Source organism: Diabrotica virgifera, chromosome 3, assembly GCF_917563875.1.
Source record: "Diabrotica virgifera virgifera chromosome 3, PGI_DIABVI_V3a".
Taxonomy (NCBI): Eukaryota; Metazoa; Arthropoda; class Insecta; order Coleoptera; family Chrysomelidae; genus Diabrotica; species Diabrotica virgifera.
The window spans coordinates 237,656,173-237,683,647 of NC_065445.1; the positions used below are offsets into that span (position 1 = coordinate 237,656,173).

Genomic DNA, 27,475 nt, shown 5'->3' on the forward strand with positions numbered 1-27,475 from the left:
TTAACACATACCTACTTGTATATACTTTTAAAATATCTAAAAAATAATATACTGTATGTACCTACCTATAGGAAGAAGAATAATGTGAGCCTATAGATTATCAACTTCGAATAATTAATAAAATTTATGTATTTTAGTAGGTACTACTGAACTATCTAATTCATTTTTTTTTAAACCGTTTTAATTGTATGGTAAAAAGTTTAAAACTTAATTCTATTGTGAAGAAAAATGAGAAATTCTCGTTTCGTTTTCAGTTGAAATGAATATACCATTTTGATTTGAGTAGTTTATACCATAAGCACATAAGTAAAATAATTTTCGGGAATCCGGAAACGGCCATTCATTGTCATTCTGACCCTTGCATTGCATTTTATACCTGCACAAGGGAAGGGGGTAGGTAACAAAAGAGCAAAATATGAAAATAGTTTCCAGTCAGTTCAGGGATGCCAGGTCTGGGGATTTTTCTCCAGAACTGGGGAAAATTGATAAACTTTGGGGACTGGGGAAAAACTTTTTTAAAATGACTAATATCTGGGGAAATCAAACTGGCTAAAATATGTTATTAAATTTAGTAAAAAATAGTTATTTTAGAAAGTCCAGTAATTATGTGAATATTAAATGTTTTACAACGACAAGATCGTGGTGACTGATTCCACATATAGGCCACACTCAATAAAGTTTGGTGAATTGTGACTACCGCGAACAATGATATTGCCTGGGGTTCGCTGACTCTGTCAAGGCCGCGTCCCACCATCAAATAATTTGATCAAACTTGTTTGAGCAAACTGAAAGTGACAGTTAGTGACGTCACATCCTGAGTGTTCATTGTGGATAATAATGCAAAATTTTAATTTTAAATAAAGTACAAACAAGTTAGACAACTCAATAAAAAAAATTTGATCAAACTAGACATAGTGAGAGCACAGATTTTTAGAATTTCAAAAAAACTGCAATTGTGACGTCACTTTGACGTACTTCCGGTGTTTGCTCAAACTGTTTGATCAAATTATTTGATGGTGAGACGCGGCCTTCATGCTCTCGCTCTGTCATCTATTATGAACACCTGTGTAGGTCCTGGGTTCCCGACTTACATCTGTGAATTTCCTATGGAGTGCCTACATGGCAGGCAACACAGACCGCAACAGGGGTTGCATACATGTAGGAGAAGAATTGTTAAAAACTTAACTAACTAGGTTTATCCAACTCGATACAAAACCGTTCATGAACGGTTACGAGTATGCGCAGTAACGGAAAATGTGTAACTGCGCAGAAATTTTCGTTATTGCGCATGTGCGTAACAAACCTTTAAATCTGGGGAATTCTGTTGAAAATCTGGCAACTTTTAAAACACAATTTGGGGAAATAAATTTTTTGGGCCTGGCAACGCTGAGTCAGTTATGCATTTATGTCTACGCTGTTAGGTAGGACCAAGTATTTCTAGCTACAAGGACTAAAACATTTTTAAGAACATAAAAAGCAGTTTGAAAATAATAAATTCATATTGGTACTTCAATATTTCCTAAATACCTAGTAAGTAAAAGTATGTATAATGTATATAGATACCTATAAATTTTAGTAATTTACATACATATTATAATATATTTGGCTATTATATAATTATATAAGCAGCATTTTTATTTTGATGTGCACATAATAACTAAATATATTACTTATATTTTATATATAGGCTACTTACCCATATAATATTTATTATACATAGGTACCTATATAACTAACTAAAGTTTATATATTTTATACTTACTTTTTACGTAATATTGTAGAATGTAATATCTACATTCTCATATGCAATTAGAATATGTAAATATAATATATTAGTAGAACCAAAGAATACTAACACACCCTGTGGATGTGTTAGTATTCTTTGGTAGAACCTATAGGATGAGATTGGGTGATGTTGAAAACATACTTCTGAGAAATACAGCACATCCTTGGAATATTCTTCCCATATACTAAAAAATGTGCGATAGTACATTCTAAGTATATACATAGAAGGTATATAGCACTTCCTTGGAATATTCTTCCCATATACTAAAAATATGTGCGATAGTACATTCTAAGTATATAACTAGAAGGTATATAGCACTTCCTTGGAATATTCTTCCCATATACTAAAATATGTGCGATAGTACATTCTAAGTATATAAATAGAAGGTTTATAGCACCTCCTTAGAATCTTCTAAAAAGTATGTTCTTGGTATATACTGAAAAGAAGTGCGGTAGTACATTCTAAGTATATACATAGAACGTTTAAGTACTGTAATGTAGTATATACTCAGTATATGCTCTGCACATTCGCAATGGTAATTACGCATATTCTAAGTATATACTCTTTCTGAAAAGTATGTTCTATGAATCTACTAAGAACATGAAATTGTTATGTGGGGAGAGGCTACTCGCGAACAGACGCAGCTCAGCAATTCTGGAGATCGTACCAATAGAAAAGGCTGGGTTTCGCTACCATAGCAGCTGCACAAATCAAATGCTGCCTTACCATCATCATCATCATCAGCATCAGCATCATCATCATCATGGCATCTACACTCCTAGCGGAGTGATTGTCCCCCCTTTTTGAGCTCTTCCGATTCGTTTTTCGCGATCAATCAATCCGCATTGACATTTTGGTTTTACAATTGGTTGTGTGACTTGCCATTTTATACAATTTTCCTCCATTCGTTCCTGTTTTTGTTTCTGGTTACCCATTCTCTGACTCCCATCTTAATATGCTTCCTGCAATCGCTAAAGATCTTTTATTGGAAATATTTAATGAAGTCCTATATGCAGGTACGGAAGAATTTAAAGAAGTCATTGTCATTCCAATTTTAAAACCAAACAAAGATCCGAATCTGGCACAATCATACAGACCAATTTCACTTATGTCTTGTAGTCTCAAAGTTTTAGAAAGGATACTGAAAGTAAGACTTGAATGGTGGATAAATGAGAAAAAACTACTTACAAATTCTCAGTACGGCTACAGACAAGGATGTGGTACTATGGATGCCCTCGCTACTATTGTAACTCATATTCAAAATGCATATTCTCGAAATACATATGTACCAATGTTATGTTTGGATATTGAAGATGCATATGACTGTGTTAATTTAGATATGCTAAAAGACAAAATGATTCATCAATTCGAAATACCTTCTCTTCTAGCTCAAAATTTTGTCAATTTCTACAAAAACATGAAAATATATATCAGGGTTGAAAATAATAAACTCATTGGACCACATTTTAATAGCTCAGGTCTTCCACAGGGGTCAGTTTTAAGTCCTTTTCTATTTAATCTTTACACAGCTGATTTTCATAATATTAGTATCGACAATATTTCGTTTAATATAATACAATATGCTGATGACTTTTGTATTTATACTGAATCTAAAAAATATAATAATGGCTTAAACACATTGGAAAATATCCATGAACATTGCCGTGAGTGGTTTAAAAAAAATGGTTTTGAGTTAGCAAACAACAAGTCTAACATTTGTATATTCACTAGACACAATGTACCTCAAAGAGAACAAATACAATTAAATGATGATTACTTTCCTGTTTGTAAATCAGTAAAATATCTGGGTATGATTCTGGATACCAAATTGACCTGGAAACTGCACGTTGATTTTATGCTTGATAGATGCAGTAAAGCACTAAATTTTCTTAAATCAATTGCAAAAACTTGGTGGGGTGCAGATGTTGAAACATGTCTTTTATTTTATCGTTCATATATCAGATCTATTATAGATTATGGCTCAGTACTGTATGGATCGGCTAGTAAAAATATTTTAGGTCGCATAGATGTTTTTCTAAACACAGTATTGCGCTGTTGCATAGGTGCTATGAGATCTACCCCTATTGAACCAATCTATGTTGAAACAATGGAACCGCCGACTAAATTCAGAAGGGAATATCTCAGTCAAATATTTCTTCTTAAGATCCGATGTTACAACACTTGTTTATATAAAGAAATTAGTACTTTAAATTATTTTGATTTAACAAATAAATATTGGGCTCACAAAAACTCGCCACCGTTATGTGACGCATTTCGAAACACTGCGGATAATAATACTGAACTTGCAGTTGCAAATAAAGTGGTAGATTTCGAAGATTTCTTTGAGTTACTAAATCAAGTAGATATAATACAACCCAGTTATCATGAGCACTCTTTATTAAACAGTATTGTTTTAAACAACTACCTTACAAATTGGTCAAAATCTGTTTGTATTTATACAGATGCATCCAAAAGTTCAAATGGTACTGGTTGTGCCTTTTATATTCCAGATAAATTTATAGAAAAAATGTTTAAACTGCCCTCAAATTTCTCCATTTTTACTGCCGAGGCTGCGGCGGTATATGAGGCTTTAATTTATTTCAAGTTGGTATCCTATAATTCCGCAGTAATTTTATCTGATTCATTATTTGTGCTTACTGCTATTCAAACACCTCACCTACCTTGTAGTACTTCTAACCCATACATTTTTTTAATAAAAAAAATCTTATTTGAAATTAATAAACACACCCCAAAAATAAAACTTATGTGGATCAAAGCACATTCAGGACTTACACATAATGAGCATGTAGACCAATTAGCTAAAAATTCCCTCATCCATGGAACAGTAACCAAATATCAGCCCTGCATTCTAGATGCTTTTGCTTGTTTAAGAACTGAACAGATGAAGAGCTGGAAAACACACTGGGAAAGGTACTGTAACATTTCAACAACACAATACAGTTTGATACAACCGATTATTCCAGAAAAACCTTGGTATAAGAATTTCACCCTCCCTCGCAAATACATATCCACCATTAGTAGAATTAGATTTGGACATGCATGTTATCCTGCACATTTATTTAAAATAAACATATTAGATTCGAATATTTGTCAAGAATGTGAGGTTAAAAGTGACTTGAAACACATATTTTTTGAATGCAAAAAGCATAAACACCTAACCAATCACCTAATTAAAAGAATTATAGACCAGAACATCCCACTCCCTGTAAATATTCTCTTTATTCTGTCACTGAATAAAAAGAAAATTTTTGATTGTTTGGTATCTTTCTTGTCGGATAGTAAAATATTATTGTAATTAGTTATAAGTATTTGTAAAATATGGTTAAAAAAATATAAAAAAAAATAAAAAAAAATAAAAAGAAAAAAAATTAAAAAAAATAAGAACATGAAACAAAAAAAAATAAATAAAAAAATTAATAATTAAAAAAAATTAAAAAAAAAATAAAATAAAAAAATTAAAGAAAAAGTCACTAAGAGGATTTAAAACTCCGCGGGGATGAACCGGGTTGACATCCTATCGTAGTGACAAAAAAAACAAAACAAAACAAAAACAAAACAAAAAACAAAACAAAAAAAAAACTAAAATAAAATACGAAAAAGAATGCATTTATTTTAATATTAAGATTAATATTTTTATTTGTAAAATGTATACACTATGTGTTCTTGATAAACATTAAGTAGTATAATATATTTATATTTATTAACATAGTATGTACATTAGCTGTAATGAGTAGGTAAATAAGAAGTAAAAAATTGTAATAATATTATAACAACCAAGTTTCACTAATTGGCAATATCTTTAATACATTTACTTTTGATTGAGACTGGTTGAATGACCATAGTCCAAGCCAAAAAAGAAAAAAAAAAAAAGACTCCCATCTTCTTAAGGTCCTCCACTATCTGGTTCTCCCATCTAGTTTTGGGTCTTCCTCGTGGTCTGCCTGATACAGGTCTCCAATTGAAAATTTTCTTGATAACGGCTTCTGGATTCCTCCTTTCTATATGTCCCATCCATCTGAGTCTCTGTGCCTTGATAATTCTGACGATGTCTTCTCCTTTCAGAAGTTCTCTTACTTCGTGGTTCATGAGTTTCCTAAATTCATTATTACCTAAGTTTAGTGGTCCTACTATCCTCCGAATTATTTTCCTTTCTAGGATCCTCAATCTTTCTTCCTCTTTCTGTGTCAGACACATTACTTCAGCACCACGGTGCTGAATGCTGCCTTATAATGGATCTATAAAAGTACTCCTACTCCATGGTTCCCTATTTTGAGTTTTGAGAAGCTGCTTAGACCTAGATCACCTCCACTTCTTATGTCAAGCGAATTAGATGAGGAAGGTTTCAGCGTCCACCCAAAATGAAAAAAATTGTGGGAAACCGTAGCTTCACCACACATAGCAACGAACTTCAATGAGCGCTAACCAGGTATATAATGAAACCGCTTTGAATGGAAGACATTGCCCTTATTTAGCGCCATTACCTAAATGAAACCTTAATGAAAATAAGCTAATTTATATTCCAACTTGAAATAATAAACCAATATTCCAATTAAAATCAAGAATCTTTAACACCATAACCTCCATTCAATCCTTTCTGTGTTTCAAAATGGTTGAAGTATTGTGTCACATAAGCCCAAAAAATAAAAATGAAGTCTATATTTTAACAATACAGTAGACGGGGATACTATTTGATATAGTATACCTGACAGTTATAATATATAATTAAACAAACGGTGGAGCTAAGAATCTTGGCAAGATATGTAATGCATATGGAGTCGCTAGAAACAATAAACGGTATCCAATGTTTATGTTCCTCTTCTCTGCACTTGGTCGTAAGATCTTTGTACCTTATATACAAAGTACCTTATTTTTTCCATTAAACTCTTAATAAGTCCTGTGGCCTCAACAAAGCCCACAGTTTGGCAGTTTCCTTATTGGTAGTTTTAGGATCTCTTCTGATTCAAACGTCAGTTGACCAGTGAATTTCTGCCTCCCATCACTGAGCACATTGCAATGGCATATATGATGTTTTGGCAGTCTCTTCTTCCATCTCGTATCTTCTGCAGCATGTTTCATTCACCACACATACCTTGCTTGGATTTTCCAGTTGGCAACACCGATTTTCTCAGGATCCTGAGCTTTTCTAACTCACCTCGGCTTTGGTCTACCATGTCAGCTCATTCCCACCTGTTGCGCTTTTTGAGTATTTTTGTATGGTTTTTTTATACTACAAAATGTGAAAAAAAAAACAATATATAAGTAAAATCACTTTTATTCTCTTGATATTTTCAAATAGTTTCCATTCTAAACTTAATATACATTTTCCTGTCTATATGTTGCCATCTTTTGTTGCCTTAAAGCAAAAGTATTTTTGTATTGAGTCCTTTGACATCTACCTATAAATCTAGGGCATATGTTGTCTCGATCAACTTTTATTTCGATTGAAGAACTTGAACGGATAACTGTCGTCGGTGCTAAACCTAATTGGTAACATTTGGATAAGTTCTTTAGTCTAGACGGAGAAATTTTATCGCTGAAATAAGGTTTCTCTTGAAGATCTTCCATGGGTTTGTTGCAAATTGAACATCTGTAAACATATATGTATTATATTTTATAATATCGTTATCATATTTCAATATTTAATAGTTTACTATTCAAGAATATCGATGTAATAATATTGTTGCTGAACAGGTAAGTGTCATTGTATACCGGGTGTAACAATGATAGTCTGTTTTTTGCTCAAAGTTTGGAACACCCTGTGGAATATTCCAGCTTATACATATAAAATATTGAAATTAAAACTCCGTTGTAGTCTTAGGTTTTCTTAACATTTTCCTTTTTAATTCATTCGCTTATGTTGGATAATAAAAAAGTTAGGTACATTAACAACTAGCAACGTTCTTCATCAGTACAGGGTGTTTCTAAATCAGTACAACAAACTTTAAGGAGTAATTCTGCATGAAAAAATAATGACCGTTTGCTTTATAGACATACTGTCGCAAATTCTTTGTTTCCGAGATACGGGATGTTGAATTTTTTCTTATAAACTGATTATTTATTTATTGCTATAAAACCGGTTGAGATATGCAAATGAAATTTAGTAGGTTTTAAGAGGTAGCTATTGCAAATTTTTGGACATACAGTTAAGAATTTTATATTTACCATTGGCGTGCGTACGGGTCATATTACCCGGTCATATTACCCGTATGCACGCCAATGATGAATATAAAATTCTGAGTTGTATGTCAAAAATGCGCAACAACTACTTCTTAAAACCTACCTTTTTTTTTTATTGTTAGATCAACCTACCTAATTTCATTTGCATATCTCAACCGGTTTTAGAGCAATAAATAAATCGTCAGTTTGTAAGAAAAAATTCAATATCCTGTATCTCGGAAACGAAGCATTTGCGAACATATGTTTATAAAGTAAACGGTCATTGACTGCGTTCACCAGATGCAAACACGTTCACAAATGTTTGCGCTTTGATTCTAAACTTGTTAACAGCGAGCTGAACGGTTGGTTGTTTAGGTTAAAATTTTACATTTTGCTTGCTTGGTTTGAACGTGACCTAAAATAAATTTTCTCAATAAATACGTTTTTGAATTTAGTTTTTTTATTAAAGGAAAAAAGAAAATTTATTTAATAGATAATAACTTAGCAGAGTGTCTTCAGTAGCCTTTATTTTATATATAAAACCCTTATCAATATATTCTACAATATATACAATTTAAATTCCCGCCATATTTTTTCAATATTCAACACGTTTGCAAAGTTCAACTAAAATATCTTATGTTTGCAAAAATGGCGACCGCTTTCCAAACATGTTTGACGTTAGCAAGTCGTTCAGAACCATAAAGCGCAAACTGATTGCCAACGTTTGCATCTGGTGAACGCGCCCATTATCTTTTCATTCAAAATTACCCCTTAAAGTTTGTCGCACTTATTTAGAAACACCCTGTATTGATGAAGAATGTTGCTAGTTGTTAAAGTACCTAACTTTTTTTATTATCCAACATAAACGAACGAATCAAAAAGCAAAATGTTAAGAAATCCTAAGGCTACAGTTGAGTTTTAATTTTAATATTTTATATAAGCTGGAATATTCCACAGGGTGTTGCGAACTTTGAGCAAAAAACACACTTTCTTACACCCGGTATACAATGACACTTACCTGCTTAGCAACAATATTATTACAACGATATTCTTGAATAATAAAGCTATAACATATTAAGAAAATCACTCAAATCGGACAACAGGTTTAGGAAATACGAGACATAAAAAATGTCCCATTTTTAAGGTGGTGCGTTAATTTTGATGCTTAGTGACCCACCAAAAACTCCTCTGAATAGCAGATTATTATACCTCCACAGAAGAACATTTTGTGGTCACGAAAATAAAAACTTCCCTTGCACAAGCAATGAAAACAACGCAGCCAAAAAGCAACAAACAAACGGACCTGTGAATCGGATGAAACGTTAAAATTAATAAAAAAGATAGCATTATTAAGAGGGTAGGCGCAAAATTTCGAGCCAATGATTTTTAAATAGATTCATTTTTTTCGTATCCTGAAAAAACTGATAAATATTTTTGAAAAATTTAAACTCAGAATAAAAGATTACATTATTACCGAGGGTCGAAAGTCCCTTAGAATAAACAAAAAGTTTCTTTTAAATGAGATATTTGAAACTAAAAATCACACTCAATTTTCTCTTCTTTTTCACCCCTTTAACTTATTAAAATAAACATTATAGAAGTTTTCAGGCTCTGGATAATATTGTAATATTTCATTCTGCGTTTAAATTTTTCAAAAATACTTATTAGTTTTCTCAGGATTCGAAAAAAATGAATGCATTTAAAAAGCATTGGCAAGAACATTTGCGCTTACGCTCTTAAACAATAAAGATCTCACAAGACACAAGAGGAGGACAAAAGTCGATACAAACAACAACTCCCATCCCATATCCAGATCCTATATCCATAAAACAAAAGGTTGTAGTCAAGGGCCCTGATTCTAATTCATTTCGACAGTCGCAATTTCATTTCGACAGCGCCATGACAGCCGCAGAATATAGCGATTCTTATTCATTTCGATATTAGTTACAATTGGGGATATTAACCTTATCATGTTGACACTGCGCAGAATTTGGGTTGGCGCTCCGGTTTATTGGAATTTGTTGATAGTCTGGGAAAATTATCGAAAAAATGCCATTTTTGGGAAAAATTATTTACCAGCTATTGTATTGCTAAAATCGAATCTTAAGATTGCATATACAGTGGAACCCCGATAAGTCGGCCCCCGATAACCCGGAAGTCCGGCTAACCCGGACCGATTTTCATCAGACAAAAATTTAACAAATAAACAATTTAACAATTTTATCAAATAAAAATGTATGTAGGCCAAATAATATTTCAGAGATAATGTGTATTTGTGTAATTTGAACACATAAGTACAATAGTAAAAATGATTCATGCACACGGCGGCAGCCAGAGCGACCGTCTCAGCTTATCGGAAAGAACAGACACCTGTCTGTATTCCTTTTTCTTTATTTATGTCAAACTGTCTTAGCATTGTTTAAAAAAGACGTGACTATTTAAAAATTCTTGTATTGTGTGTAGTACAGCCTATTAATCACTTCCGTTCTGTAATGTAATCGTGCTTCAGATTGTGTTTGCTTTGTCTACGTAATGGTAACAAAACGTAAAAATGTTGCAGTGACAATGGAAAAGAAACTAGAAACATTAGGTAGGATTGATAAAGACGAATCTTTAAAATAAATTTATTGCAGCATCATAATATGATATTATGCTACCACAGGTCTGGATCCCGCGTATGAAAAAAAAGTTGATTAATAGCAAGCTAAAAATTTATTAATAGCTTAAGGGTGTCTAGTCGGATAAACTTTGATATATGAGAACACTGGAACAGGGGCAGTTTTAATTGTGGAACAGGTCAAAAATTTGGAACGGTCAGAACACGAAAATGGCACATTTGTTTTGTCCGACAGAACAGACATAAACTCTCCGAACAGAGATTAAACTCTCATGCAAAAATCAGACTGCTATTTATCACCTGTCATAATTCCTGTCATTTGACATATTCTACATGTTCCACTCATTAAAACGCCAATTTGGTGATAAATAGCAGTCTGATTTTTGCATGAGAGTTTAATCTCTGTTCGGAGAGTTTAAGTCTGTTCTGTCGGAAAAAATACATGTGCCGTTTTCGTGGTCTGACCGTTCCAAATTTTTAACCTGTTCCACAGTTAAAACTTCCCCTGTTCCAGTGTTCCCATATATTAATGTTTGTCCCACTAGACACCCTTAAGCTAATAACAAATTTTCAGCTTGCTATTTATCAATTTTTTTTTGTACGCAGGATCCAGACCTACCATATTATGGTGTCGGTACATCTCTACAGTATGACTGAGTTTTTTACCAAGAAATGAACAAAACTCTACACTCTATACAACTATACGTAATTTAGATGTGTACTGTGCATATGTGTTTCATGTTTTTGTAATTGTAATGGAGGTTATTTATTAATTTTTACTATATTCTCCGGCTAACCCGGATTTTCGATAACCCGGATCGGCCGCGGTCCCGATTAATCCGAGTTATCGAGGTTCCACTGTATTAGTAATATGGGGTATGACAAGTCCGCAGAAAGTGTGTTATTTTATTTATAAACAAATTAGCACTCCTAAATCTTCTTTTTTTTCAATTAGTGCTCTGTAACCCCTAAGATTTTTCCTTTAAGCCAAAAACACTCAAATAAAAATTCACCGTAATTTAGTTCTGCACAAAGTTATCTTTTTTTCCGATTTCTATCAACAAAAATTTTACTCAGAAAATCCGAGTTTTCCCAAAAAATCTGCAATTTTCAATTAAAATTTTAGGGAAGTACCTAATTATTTATTCATAATTAAATAATTGATGACATGAAAGATTTATTATAGTAGATTATACAGAGGGGCTAAATTATGGAATAAATTCATTTCTTTAAAACGGACGATTTTGGAGCAAAATCCCGAAAGAGGTCAATTTTTATTTTTAAATTACAATTTTTTGGCATATATTTCATACTAGTGACGTAATCCATCTGAGCGTGATGACGTAATCGATAATTTTGTTAATGGGAATAGGGGTCGTGTGGTAGGTCATTTGAAAGGGCGTTCAATTCTCTATTCAGTAATATAAACATTAATATCATTAGGTATTTATACAGGGTTGCCAAAAAATAATTTTTGAATTAAATTAATTGGCGCAAAAAGAAGAATGTTTGTAATTTATTTAACTCAAAATTCATTGTACTGCTGTCAGAAAATAGAAAAAAAGGTTTATTTCACAAATAAACATTTCTTTTCGCTTAAATTAAATCACAAACAGCCTCCCCTACCTATTGGCAGTTTGAACATTTAATTTAAGCTCAAAGCAATGTTTATTTGCAAAATAAACTTTTTTTCTATTTTCTGACAGCAATTGAATGTATTTTGAGTTAAATAAATTACATGCATTCTTCTTCTTGCGTCAATTAATTTAATTCAAAAAATTTTTTGGCCTCCCTGTATAAATAATGATATTAATGTTTAAAATACTGAATAGAGAATTGAATGCCTTTGTAAATGAGCTACAACACGAACCCCTATTCCTATTTAAAAAAAAATAATCGATTACGTCATCACGCTCGGATGGATGACGTCACGAGTTTGAAATATATGCCAAAAAAATTTAATTTAAAAATAAAAATCGACCTGTTTCGGGATTATTCTCTAAACTCGTCCATTTTAGAGAAAATGAATTTATTCCATAATTTAGCCCCTCTCTGTATATCAGGAGACCGGCAACAATCTAACCAAGAGTTTAGCAATAATTAAAATGTTAATTAAAAAATTTCGGTCGAAATAATAACCAGAAAGATTATAATACACCTGAATAACTATGATTTTCGTATAAAAAAGCACTATACCTATTCAACGTACCTTACAGGATTGAAATTGGACCATTTGAGCGGTCTCAGGAATGTTATAAAGAAACAATTTTTTGGCTTATAAACAAATAGAACCCCTCAGAAAATATTAGATTAAATTAAATTAAGTTAACGCTGTTGAAAAGGGCACGGCTTCTGTGCCCTTTCGAAGAAAAAAAAATTGAATTGCGAGGAGTGATTCCAAGTATAACCGGTCAAATTTGACCGGCATTTGCGACAGAGTTATAAATAACAGGATTTTAATCTTTGAACCATTAGATACCTTTTAATTCCGGTCCTCTTTGTACATATAAATTTTCATATCTTCAACACACTCATAACAAAAATGATTTATATCACTGTCACCAAATTATTTAATTATTGATAAATAATTACTTCCCTCAAATTTTAGTTGAAAATTAAAAATTTTGTTTGGAAAACCCGAATTTTCCGAGGAAAATTTCCGTCGAAGGAAATTGGAATAAATTATCAATGTGCAGAATTAAATTACTGTCAATTTTTCGGAGTTATAGAGCAATAATTTAAAAAAAAAGATTTCGGAGCGCTAATTTGTTTATAAACAAAATAGCACACTTTCTGTGGACTTTGTACAGCTATATTACTAATATAGGAAATCTTAAGATTTGATTTCAGCATGTCCAGCAATAAAATAGCTGGTAATTAATTTTCCTTGTTTTTTACTAATTTTCCCAGATTATTACCTTACATCTTTCATTGAGTTGATGATTCATGTTGTGGATATTCTCAATTATTATATTTCTAATTTAATACTATTCTATCTAATTCCTCAAAACAAGCAAATTTCAATTAAACCCATCCATATTAATACCTTTTGCTTTAGTTTTCCTTGCAAGAAATAAACAAAACACGTCTAAACTAAACCTAACCTCGCTTTTGGCCATTCATTCATCTCCGTGTCAAATAATTTCGACATCGAAATTATAATAGCGACCACTTTTTTAAAGTCGCTATTAATTTCGATAGGTCGCAATTTGATGACATCATTTCGTTAGTTCAGCGAAAATCCACAAGGCTCGCACAGTCGCATTTCGACGTCGCCATATTGAAAGCGACTTGTTTAGTGTCGAAATTTGATTTAGAATCAGGGCCAAGATCTTAATAGATACCTTAACGTGCCGTAACAATAAACTAAACTGAACTGTCGACTTTGAAAGAACCAGAATCATTCGAGCTGTGGGTGTACAGAAGAATTCTGAAAATATCGTGGACAGAAAACGTCACAAACAAAGAGGTTCTGAGAAAGATGAATAAAGAATTGGAAATCTTAAATACCGTCAAAACAAGAAAATTAAAATATTGTTCGTCCGCTATAACTTTTCCCATGCATCACGATTCATTTTCAAACAAACTAAGTCAAAACATAAAGTGAAACGAACGTCGATGTGTATATACATTTTGTATACTGTATACTATATACTACACACATCGGCGTACGTTTCACTTTATGTTTTGACTTAATTTGTTTGAAAATGAATCGTAACGCATGGGAAAAGTTATAGCGGACGAACAATATATCGGACATATTACACGTGGAGAGAGATGCAACTTGCTCCAGTTGATTATGCAGGGAAAGATTCAAGGAAAAAGAAGCATAGGGAGACGCAGAATATCGTTACTGAGCAACTTGAGAGAATGGTATGGATGTATATCAAATGAACTTTTCAGAGCAGCCGTCTCTAAAATACGAATAGTTATGATGATTGCCGCCCTCCGTTACGGTGATAGCGCTTAAAGAAGAAGAAGATTATCGGTAATTACAAAAAAATTATTAATATTTGAAATAAAGTAACTGCAATTAAAATACAAGATGTGCGAGCAGCCAGAGGGCCGTCATGTGGCACCGATCATCATCTGCTAAAAGTTAAAGCGGTACTCTCAAACACATATGAAAAAGAAAAAGAGCACATCGAGTCAAATCAGTTAATAAAACAAGTGCGCTACAATCTATACAGTCTAAACCATGAGATTATGAAGCGTTTATGAAAAACGTTTAGACGAAAAATTAGAAAGGGGTAGTTTTGAAAATACCGAAGAACACTACGAACACATCAAAAAGTCCATTCACTTGGCAGCAGAAGAAGCGCTGGGGAAATGTGACGAAAACCATAAAGGAATAAAACCGTACTGGTGGGATGAAGAAGTAGAAAGGGAAATTAGAGATAAACGTCGGAAATACCAAACGTTCCTATCAACAAAAACAGAAAACGATAAAATAATTTACAAAGAAGCCCAAGCCAAAGTAAGAAAGAATATAACTCAAAAAAAGAACAAATCATGGGAAAAGAACTGCCAAAAAATCAACACTACATAGGAGGTAGAAGAAGCACAAAGAGTTGGAGATTAATTAAAAATATGAAAACTAATAAGAAAGAAGACGTTATTATCACCAATAACAACGGAAAAAATGGGAAGAATATTTCAAAAACTACTAACAGAACAAAGACCAGAATTTGTTAACATAGAAGACAACACGATAGGTACACATATAAATTCATCACCATTACAAATAACTAAATCAGAGATGGAAGAAATAACCAAATCCCTGAAAAATGGAAAATCCCTGGTCCTGGTGACATCCCTGCAGAATTAGTGAAAGCCGGTACAGACAAACTCCTCTTCCAAGATTGCTTAAATGGTGCCAAATTGCCAAAAGAACGGAAATTATCTATCATGTCAACCATCCACAAAAAGGGCAGCAAGGATCAATGTGAAAATTACAGAGGAATTGCGGTAAACAGCACAATAAGTAGGATGTATGGGAAACTTATTAAGAACAAAATAGAAAACGACTATAGAGATTTCGAAGAAGAGGAGCAAGCTGGCTTTAGAGCTGAGCGGTCCACAGTAGACCACCTGTACTCTATTACGCAAGTTATTGAGAAGAAAACAGCCGTCAATAAAGAAGCTGATCTGGTATTCGTAGACTTACAAAAAGCATATGACAGTGTGGCCCTCAGCAAACTATGGTCAATCCTACATCAAACCAACATTAAACATGGTCTTATCAAAGCAGTCCAAAGTCTGTATAATGGAACGACTGCAAAAATTAAAACTGGATCAAGGATGTCTGAGGGATTTAAGGTCAAGAAAGGATTGAAGCAGGGTTGTTGTATTTCGCCTAACCTTTTTAAAATTTATCTGGAAGAAGCACTCAAGCTGTGGAAAAGAAAATGTAATGGCATGGGAATCTCTCTCAATGACGAGAAAACACTATACACTTTATGTTTCGCTGATGACCAAATTCTGATTGCTCTGGATCATGATGACTTGAGTTACATGACGAGGAAGCTAATAGAAGAATATAACAAATATTAAGAAAACTGAAGCCATGTGTATCGGAGGAACAAAGCAGTTCATTATATCAGACGATGGGGTAGAAATTAAACACTGCGAAGAATACAAGTACCTGGGCATGAAGATAACTCAAGATGGAACACTCGATGCTGCTATAAAAGACAGAAATATACAGGGTACAAAAGCCATACCCATGATGAACGGCATTCTGTGGGACCAGACAATATCTAAAGCGAACAAGCAGCTCATATCCAATACCACACTTAAAAGTGTAATCCCATATGGCAGTGAAGTTTGGCCACTGAAACAAAGTATGAAGAAAATGTTACTAGTAACAGAAATGGAATTCTGGAGAAGAGCAGCTGGCAAATCTAGAAGATATCGGATACCAAATGAGAAAATACGAGAAATAATGGGAGTCACACATACAATAATTCATGACATAAAAACAAAACAACTAGTAGGGTACGGCCATTTACAGAGAATGCCAGATGATAGGATCCCTAAGCAGATTTTGGCATGGACACCACAAGGGCGAATAAAAAGAGGAAGGCCGAGAAGAAGCTGGAGGGAGGGAATTGAAAAAGAACTAGAGGAAAGAGAAGTCCCTCAGGTCTATGGTTAAACAGAGAAGAATGGCGGTTAGGAGTCGGAAGGCGTCGGAGAACGCTGTAAACTGATAGTAGTAGTAGTAGTGAAATAAAGTATAGTACATATAATAAGCATTTACCTGCTTTGTCCGTATATATCAACATTGACTCCTATTGGCATATTCCTTTCGTTCAAATCATATCTATGCACGCATGTATGAGCTGGAATGTCTTCAACCAAATGTTCTTCCAAATCGTGAGTTTCAAAATAGTTTTCATTTCTGAACCGTTTAAATTGATCAGTGTTCATAGCTGCATTAACGGTTTTTGGTCTCGTAGCGTAGAATTCCTCTTCTTCTTCTTCCGCATCTTCTTCGTCAGAAGGATCAAATCTGTTGTTTGTGAAATTTATTTTTTGAAGATCCTCATTATCTAAAAGTAATTAAGCTTTAGGTGTAAGTTACTAATAGTTTACATGTGAAACGTGGTGCAATATGAGTACCTACATACTCCGGATTTGTAGTTGCGGATTTATACAAAGGAATATATGCAAAGACACACATTGTTTCTTATTGTTTAATGGTTATAGATTTCAAACAAGATATCGTTTGAGAAACCTTGCAATGTCCTATAGATTTTATGTTGTAGGTGTTCCCACAAAAAATCCAGTGGATACAAATATGGTAACCGAGGAGGTCATTTGATGATGTGTAACAAGTAATGAATAGTGCCTTGAGAAGTAAAATAATCTTCATTATATTGGTAATCACTTTCAACATATCAGTCAAAACTGGATTAAATCAGGTCTTCCAGTAATTGCAAATATATTTCGCCAGTCTCAGGAATGCCCAGTATTCAATCTGGATGCTACGAGCTGTAATATACCCGCCCAAAAGACCTTTTAGTCGATTTATTGCTTGAGTAGACAACAATAACTATCTAATATGCCTAAACTAGCTTCTAATAAATATGTAGTGTACTAAACAATAGTGCAAATATTTATAACGAATCATAATATATACCCACCTGCAACACTAGTTCTTTGTTTTACTGAGAACTTCCTATCACATTTAGATCTAAGACATGTTCTTCCAGAAGAAGATGAACCATTTCTATAATTTTCTAGGGAAGCTTCTTTTTGTCTTCCATTTGACGAGATACCTTCATCGTTATCTTTGGGGTATTGTCTAGAAAGCGTTTCTTCGTAATTATCTAATGATTTATAATTGGATCTCTGTTTTGGATATACTTCTCTTTTCTCTCTAGGTAAGTAGTTAGATCTGTGTTCTTCGTCGTAAATATCAATGTCTTCAGCTGAGCGAGAGTTTTTTCTGAATAGGTTTGAATTCTTCGAATGAGAATTGCTGAAGTAATAAGCTGGTATGTGTGGTAGCCTACCTATATAGTATAAATAAAATTGTCAGTGTCTAATTCATAACTATAAAAACAATCAGATGCGAACCTAGGCTAACCAATACATAACCAATAAGGCTAACCAATATTTGTATTGCAAATTCAATTTCTATGAAGTTAATTAATTTAGAATAAGAATTAAAAACAAGAAACATCGAAATGGAGAACCTTTAATCTCAAATAACTCGAATGTGGTTCAATTTTTTTGGAAAACTTAGGAGACATCTTTTAAAGTCCATGAAAATACCTTGCAAATAAGCTCTAATAAAACTTTTTTGCATAAGAACTGACTGACTTATGACGAAAATAAAGTCGCTGTCTGCTTTTTTCTTTTTGAAATGTAGAAATTAAACACTCGTCGTTACAATTCTAATGAAATGAATAGCTTTGCACTTGAAATTAACTTTATTTAGGTATAATTGATACGATCCATGTGATTTGACCGATTTGGAATGCTTAGTTTAGCAAAAATAGTTGATTAAATGAAAAATGACATTTTTAAAATTTTTAAAAAAAGTGCATTTCTCTTAAATAAATCTAAAAGTATTCATAATATCGAAAAATGTTTTAAATATTAATTATAGAATTTAGTTTGCTAAATATTTTGATTTTGTTTTTGTATCATGAATTTAAGCTTATTTAAGAGAAATGCACTTTTTTTAATTATAATAATGTTATTTTCGATTTAAACTGTTTTTTCTAAACTAAGCATTCCAATTCGGTCGAATCACATGGATCTTATCAATTATACCTAAATAAAGTTAATTTCACGTGGGAAGCTATTCATTTCATTAGGAGTGTAACGACGGTGGTTTAATTTTTATATATACACCGTTCTTAGGCGTCAACGCCCTTCGGTAGGGATCTATGGAGGAGTATCACCAAGCCGCAAGCCCTTATCCCTTGCCGTACCGCTCCTCCATAGGCCGATCAGACGCCAGTTTATTCCAGACCAAGCCGTAAACTCTATTGAGTTTTATACTACGGCGTTGATCTTTTATTAATTTCATGACCTAGCTGAGGCTCGAACCAGCGATCTCAAATCGCAAATTAACTAAACTTGTCGATCGACTGCGCCTCAGCTAACTGGATCATCTAGAAATCTAGATCGACAATTTAATTTTTACATTTCAAAAAGAAAAAAGCAGAGAGCGACTTTATTTTTGTCATAAGTCAGTCAGTTCTTATGCAAAAATTTTTTGTCAGAGCTAATTTGAAAGATTTTTTAATGAACTTAACTAATAGTCGAGGAAATGAAGCTGAAAAAATGGCAAAACCTCGCAATTTTTTCGTCCAGCATCGATTTGTACAAAAATTTGGGATTAGGCTCATTACACCCTCTAGTTCATTTTCTATATTGAGCCGTTGTACGCTTTTGGTTTTTTAAGGGTAAAAACTACCCCTAATTGTAAAAAATTATAAAATAATATTTTAAACTTTAATATTGTCAACATTTGGTTCTTATTAGTTACATAATGATTATTTTATGCTTTACAATATACTATCATAATATTTCAACCCTTAAAACCACCCTTGTTGGAGCTATATATAAAAGATTTACTTATCCTAAAAGAATAATTTCAGCTTGCATCGATTTACATAAAAATTTGGGATTAGGATCATCTCACCCTGTACTTCATATTCTATATCATGCTTAAGGGCGTTGATTATTTTTAGGGGTGTAAACTACCCCTTATTGTCAAAAATTATATAAAAACAGTGTAAACTTTAATTTGGGTAAAATTTGATTTTGATTGGTTAAATAATGATTGTTTTATACTTTAGGATATAATATCATAATATTTCAACCCTTAAAAACCACCCTTAATAACATTACAGTTTTTATAAGTAGATATTTTAATAGATCTATACAGAAAAAAAAAGTAGAATTAAAGAATTACAAAAACATTTATTTACACAAAAATACGAATTTACAAATACAAATACGAATTGTTTTTTAGTCATCTTCCAGTATACGAACCGGTTCTGTGGTATTATACATACATTGAAAATTATCCATAAGCGGACAATCTGAATTTTTCAAAAAAAAATTCGATTTATAAACATAGCTCCTTCATTTTTGGCGATAAAAAGTTTTTTCAAAAATAATTTTGTAGGATTTTTGAAGAGTTATAAGAGTGTGTAAACTAAATTCCGTAAGATCTCTTAGTTTTTAATTAGGGTGGGTTTAAAGGGCTCGAATAACGGGGTGTTTGCTCGTAAATAGAGGTTTTAAACAGCTATATCTCGCTAACTGTTCACTCTAATGAAAATCTATGCACAAGAGAATCTTAGTTATTAAAAAAGCTACAATTTAGTAGTCCATCATTTTTTTCGTATCTCCAGTATTTTTGGAGATATTTTGAAGTAAAAGGTGAAAAATACCTTTTAAATAGGTCAAACTTTTTGGGTATATTGATAATACAAACATAAAAGGAATTACAGAAAGGTGAAGACCAATTTTTAATTAGGAGGGTAGTTAGGGGGTTGTTTTCACTGATTTTTTCATAGAGAAAAGCAGGTACCGATCTTTTTTGATCATAAGTCGCTCAATTTTCAGGCTAGAAACTTTTTATTATGATTTTTTGAAAGGGTTAACTGTATACTTGAAAAAATATTGTTTAAGTTTTCCTCGAAAAATGCAAAGTTTTTCCGTTATTTTACTTTGAATATTTCAAATTATGCATTTGACGAAAAAAGCTTAATTTTACATGCCATATCTCGATTTGTATTGGTCTTAAAGATATTACAGAAAAAGAATTTGATTTGTGTTACTAAAAGGTACAGTTTTGATATCTACAGTTTTTTTGATTAAATGCATATTTTTCGAGGTATTCTCAAAAAACTATCTAAAAAAGTCGAGTTTTTCATCGAAAAACTATTACTTTCACGCGCGAATAACTCGAAAAATATTAGTTTTACGAAGAAAATGCAAAAAATATTTTTTTCTTAGAATTACTTTTTACATCGATTTGCATGGTTAAAATGTAATAAAACATTCCCGCCCCCGAGATGGGGTGGCAACCACCCCAAAGTTTTAGCGTACAGCGGCATGATATATAAAATGATCCTTGGACTATTCCCTACCTTTTGTGAAAATTTCAAGTAAATCCATGCTGGACGAAAAAATTGCGAGCCAAAATGCTTCATTTCCTCGACTATAAGATGTTTGTTAGGTTCTCCCAAAAAATTTCACCACATTCGATTTATTTGAGATTAAAGGTTCCCCATTTCGAGGTTCTTCGAAAATAACCATCCTTTAAAGAGCAATAACTCAGTCATTATTGAGTTTACCTAGGTCTTTCCGACGCGGCTCACTTTGTTCTTTTTTTGGCCACAATTTTGTTCTTAATGATTTTTTGTATACAATTTTATACGGTTATAAAACGTGATTTTTTTTTCTATTGGGACCGTGCAAGTTCGGCAAAGCGACCTCTATTTCTACGCTCTGTACTTTTATTCGCACTTTTAATTATATTGGCCAATTATATTAGTCCTGGTTGCTGGATAATTGTCAAGGCCATAGTCCAAAAAAATATTAAGAAGAAAAAATAAGATGCAGGTTATGTTATGCAAACGTAAACAATTGTATGTAGTAAATAAAATTGGTTATTAAAATGCAGTACTGCAAGCAAAATACAATTAATTAAATTTACCTTTATATAATAATTGCATATCACATCAATATTGTGGAGCAATATATAATTTTTCTGCTTCAATGACAGAAGGTATGAAATATACGTCAATTTGACAATTTCAATTGACAATATGAATTATTTCAGATAGTTGCAATGTTTCTCTGCGACTGGCGCACGGTCGTTTCTCGTTTCCCTTCCAAGTACTTGCACACCGCGAATAAAAAATGCATACAGTTGAGTCCGCGAGTCTTTACCCGTGCGTCATCATTTAAAGCATACGAAATAAGTCGGAAATTTACTAAACGCAACGGCAAATGGATATTATTCCGATCACGGGTTATTATAAAATTTGACGTTATTAAATAAATAGAATGTCAAATTTAAGTTTTGCTTTAAAATTTTGGTGCATAATTACAGCTACATTTGAAGTAGCGTAATAAATTATTTTATTATCATTGATTAATACATAAATAAACAATTTATAAAAAAATTCAATAACATATTTTCATTTTGTTATTTTATTCACTTTGGCGGAACCTTAAACACAAACATTCAACTGTGTCAACAATGAGGTTAGCTTTGTACGTCGTCAAAATTTATCTTAAAATAACATAAACTTATCACAAAACTTCTAACTCCAATATAAAATTAGTTACGAAAACAACTGTTTGTATACTATAAAAAACTTCAAAATGCAAAAACTCGACAAAATAACAGCAAAAAATTCAACAAACTGACAGCCACAAAAGTAAAACAAACCAAAACGTCAGAAATTGTACTTAAAATATGTGAAGACATCCCCAATCGTCTTTCTTTGTACCTATCTCTTTTCAATACATTGAGTCTAAATCGTTCATAAAAATAACATGTGTTTTTACTTAAATAACAGGCGGCAGCTGGTTTGTCATTAGTTTCATGCGTGCAAGAGAATGATACTAAATAAAAAGTATGTCGACGGTTGAAAGGCAAAAGTTACCAAACGCCAATTTGGCGATATTGACATATATATATCACTAAAATTAGAAAAATTTTCTGCGTCGATTGGTTGTATCCTCATGCGGCTACAATGAAGTTTTTGTCGCTTGGTTACTTAAAATAATTGACATTTTTAACAATTTTCGGCGACCAAGCGACTAGAATTTTGTAAATTTAAGAACAACTTTCATTTGGTACCTCTTCCATTTTAATCATTTACAGTTAGTAAGTTTTTATTAGATTGTATTTTAAATGTTTGGGCGCGTAGTGATTTTTTACAAACAATATCTAGAGTTTTTAAAATGCTTAAGAAATTTTACCCTACCCGAAAATTTTGTTTTTGTCATTTATTACTTTTTTTCGCACATTAATTGAATACCATTTTTGTTTAGTTGATTATATCGAGATGTAACTTTCTTAAAAAGGATCAATAGTTCCTTCTTTCTACCGAAAATAGGTCGAAGTTGTCGCTTGGTAATAATTTACCTGCCGGTTTTTTATGTTTTTGTTGCTTAGATATAATATTATATTTCTTTAAAAAGGAAATTTTAAAAGAAATTTTATCATTATTGCACGTAACCTGTTCCGCCGTTTAGAAGGGCTCCAAATCATAGTTTGATTTGTAGTTAGTAACAGAATACCGGTCAGTGTGCTTCGATATTGTGGAATAGCTAAATATAATGGAGAGTAGAAAACGAATACATAACATCCTAAACCTAGCTCTAGCAAGAGCAGGGGCATCTACCAAAGATTTACCTTCGGTAAGTCCCCATATTTATAATATTTTAGTGTTTCTTATACTATATTAGTGTTTGGTGTTACTAACTTCTTCTTCTTCTGTAAGTGCCGTCTCCTAATCGGATGTTGGATATCATCATCACTATCGTTACTCTATCTACCACTGATCTGAATAGTTCTATAGAACTGCTTTTAAACCAGTGCCTTAAATTCTTCAACCCATGGCCCCCACAAGGGTGGGGCTGGTGCAACTCTGGTCACAGGGCCCGGGCTCCTGGGGGGCCCAGGCCTAGCCCTGTTTTTTTTTAATTGCAGAATATTTACAGGGGATCATAGATTAAAAACTCAAATAGGCCTATATAATTATTACAAAGTCAGAGTGTTGTGAAATAATTATTAATTCTAGGTTATTGGTTATTTACGATATAATTAGGAATTAGGTGCGTACCGTACATGCTACTAACTCGTGAACATTTAGCCAAAGTAAAAGAAAACCAGTTGAATAAAAAAAGTATGATAGGTCAAGCTCACTATCTCTCATGGTACTCGCAGAATGAATTTATTTCTCTCTGTGGTAAAAAACTACTGAATACTATTTTGCACCAACGAGAAGAGTCTGTATTCTATGGGATTATTGCTGATGCCACCCCTGACATTTCCCATCAGGAGCAGAATGTACTAATTCTACGGTATGTTTTTCAAAATGAAGAAAAAAATACATTCGAAGTATGTGAAAGATTTATTGAATTCCTGAACTTTAGCGGGAAAACAGGTGAGGTTATAACTCATGAAATTCTGTCCGCTTTAGACAATATTGGAGTACCACTTTCTGACTGTCGAGCTCAGGGATATGACAACGGCTCTAACATGCGGGGACACACTAAAGGTGTACAATCAAGAATACTTGAAAAAAACCAGTCTGCTATATTCTCTCCCTGTGGAGCACACTCGCTCAACAGAGTTGGTGTCAATGCTGCAAAACTGAACCACGACGTAGTGACATTTTTTGGTAACATTGATAGTTTCTATTCTTTGTTCTCCAGCAGCCCTGGTCGTTGGGAATTATTAAAGCAACACGTCCCTTTGTCTTTACAAAGCCTTTCCGAGACTCGTTGGAGTGAAAGAATTCAAGCTGTACGACCAATTGTCAAACATTATCCTTCGATCCTCAAGGTTTTGGACCTGCTCCTGGAAGAAAATCATTTGCCTACTTTGACTCCAGCTGCCAGAAACACAGTTTTCGCGCTGAAGAGGTACTTTGGATCTTTTAAAGGCCTCTTGACATCATTGTTTTGGCACAAAATCTTGGCCTCCATTGATCAAAGAAATGAGATCATACAAAGGAAAGGAATTTCCTTAAACACAGAAACTCAACTGATTAAAGATTTGTTAACTGAATTGCAGACCCTAAGAGATTCATGGGAAACCATTCTTAACGAAGCAAAACACGTCGCCGGTGCAGTTGGCATTATACCAAATACCAGAATTCTCTCTCAAAAGAAAATCTAGTGTTGAAAATACGCCCGAGCAACTTCAGCAACAAGCTTCACAGGACTTCAAATCTTCTGTGGTCTTTCCTGTTTTGGATTTCATCATGACTGATTTGAAAACCAGATTTGCAAGCTGTGAAGAAATTTGTAACCTGTTTGCTCCAGTGTTAGGTTTCATGGATCTAGACAACGAGGAACTGAAACTTAAAACTGCCAATCTCGTTGCATATTACCCTTCAGACTTTGCTGATCCAGAAGCCCTATTTGAAGAAACTCTTCATATGAAGAATGTATTTGTAACAGTGTTCCAGTCAGAAAAGGACCCATTGAAGCTTCTAAACTCAATATATGAGAAAAACCTCCAGCCCATTTTCTTGAACCTGTGCACAGCTATACGACTTTTCTGTACAATCCCAGTGACAGTTTCAACGGCTGAAAGGTCTTTTAGTAGGTTGTCTAATTCACTTAAAACTTGGCAACGAAGCACAACTGGCCAAACTCGTCTGAACCATCTGGCAATGTTGGCAATTGAGAATGAATTGGCCAAAACTGTTGACTTTTCTGATGTTATAAATGATTTTAGTGAAAAGAAAGCTAGGAAATCTATGATTAAATAGACTATCAAACATCAAAGTAAGCGTTTTCTTGTCAGTGTATTAAACACTTAAAAAACATTTTAATTGTTTAGCTCCTAACTTTCTTATAATCTCATTCTTAATATTTTGTCAACTTGAATTTTATTCTTGGTCAGTAAGGGAAATCAATCTCAAAATGGAAATGTACTGTACTTTCAGTAAAATATAAATGATTTACTTTATGTTTGCAACAATTTTGTCAATAAAGTTTGGTTTTTAGATTAAAATAATAGCCTTAATTATTCCTTAATATCAATAATCATCAGTTTAAATAAAATTTGTAAACTAAAAAATTACCATGTAAATTGTTGAAACATAGCATAGCACGCGAACATAGGGGGGCCCGAGCCTGATCCTGGTTACAGGGCCCGCAATGGAATGTGGGGGCCATGCTTCAACCATGTCACTGCCTTCTTCCTATACTCCATCCGCCTCTTATATTTCCCTGTATTATCAGTCTTAGCATTTTATATCGCTGTCTCCTCATTGCGTGCCCCAGAAATTGTAACTTTCTTATTTTTAATGTGTTTATTATTTCGGATTCTTTAACCAATTCTCGCAATACTTCCGTGTTCGTTTTCTTCTGTGTTCATGCTATTCCAAGCATCCTTCTGTAACACCACATTTCAAATGACTTTAGCTTATTTATGTGTTCTTGTTTTAATGTCCAGCTTTCAAGTCCATATTGCAGTATCTACATAAGCTAAAGTCTTCGTAGCAGATAACTGTTTTCATTTTTACAAACGCTTTACTGTTATATAAATAGGTCACTGGTCACAGAAATATCTTAATATTTGCAAGTGTAGCAGTATGCCAAGAAATCAGTAAATATTTCAAATAAGAAATTTATACATTTCACTGATCATGCATGTCGTATAGATAAAGACGACACGATTCAAAGTAAGATTTGTTATTAATATGATAATTACTGTATATTATATTTTTTAGTGTTCTAGTTCAACCATTTTACCTGTTACAAAACATGAATGATTTTCGGATAGGTCATATTTCTGAAAATACATTCAAAAATTTATGGGGTTTAGTCAATTTTACCAGTTCCGATAATAAAAATTAGTGACTTTCAGTATTTTTTTCCAGTTGAAGGTAAAAAAATATAGTCGGTTGGTAACTTTTTCCTGGTTGCGATTTAGCAGAAAATATTACTAACCGACACTATTTCATAAAGTATTAAAAAAATAGAGTCGGTCTTGACGGTCCAGTTAGCTGGGGCTCAGTCGATCGACAAGTTTAGTGGATTTGCGATTTGCGGTCGCTGGTTCGAGCCTCAGCTAGGTCATGAAATTTATAAAAGGCCAACGCCGTAGTATAAAACTCAATAGAGTCTACGGCTTGGTCTGGAATAAACTGGCGTCTGATCGACCTATGGAGGAGCGGTACGGGAAGGGATAAGGGCTTCCGGCTTGGTGATACTCCTCCATAGATCCCTACCGAAGGGCGTTGACGCCTAAGAACGGTGTATACATACATTAAAAAAATAGATAGTCTACAAAGGGTAGTTTATAAAGTATCTAAACTGCATTTAAAGTTCGTTGGAATTATGACAATAAAACCACTTAATCATGTTTTATGAATTTTTTCCAAATTTTCAATCTTTAAACCGCTCTAGTGTAAAGTTAGCCAAATGTCGCTTGGTCATTTTTGCCTTTCAGCCGTCGATGTGTTTTATCTGACCAGGTATTAATGACGCACGGGTAAAGACTCGCGGACTCAACTATAGTTTCAATCGCAAATAACTTGGAAAGTGTCAATTTTGACACTCTATTGATTTTCATAGTCATTTTGCTTTAAAAATATGTCATCCCCTAGATGGGGTTGTTTTCACCTCCAGGGCAAAAGCTCAGTTCGGCATAGAGTAGATTTTGA

General features: G+C 33.1%; 1 protein-coding gene across 1 annotated transcript in view; it reads right to left on the bottom strand.

The window, feature by feature from the left end:
- Nucleotides 1-7,063: 7,063 nt before the first annotated feature.
- Nucleotides 7,064-27,475, bottom strand: part of LOC126881617 (uncharacterized) — a 43,838-nt gene continuing 23,426 nt past the window's right edge. The window contains exons 4-6 of the mRNA XM_050645984.1: nt 17,729-18,100; nt 16,843-17,134; nt 7,064-7,394 (exon numbers count right to left, since the gene is read on the bottom strand). Of these exons, the coding sequence (XP_050501941.1) occupies nt 7,118-7,394; nt 16,843-17,134; nt 17,729-18,100 (941 nt within the window). The 3' untranslated portion in view covers nt 7,064-7,117. The remainder of the gene's footprint in view (nt 7,395-16,842; nt 17,135-17,728; nt 18,101-27,475) is intronic.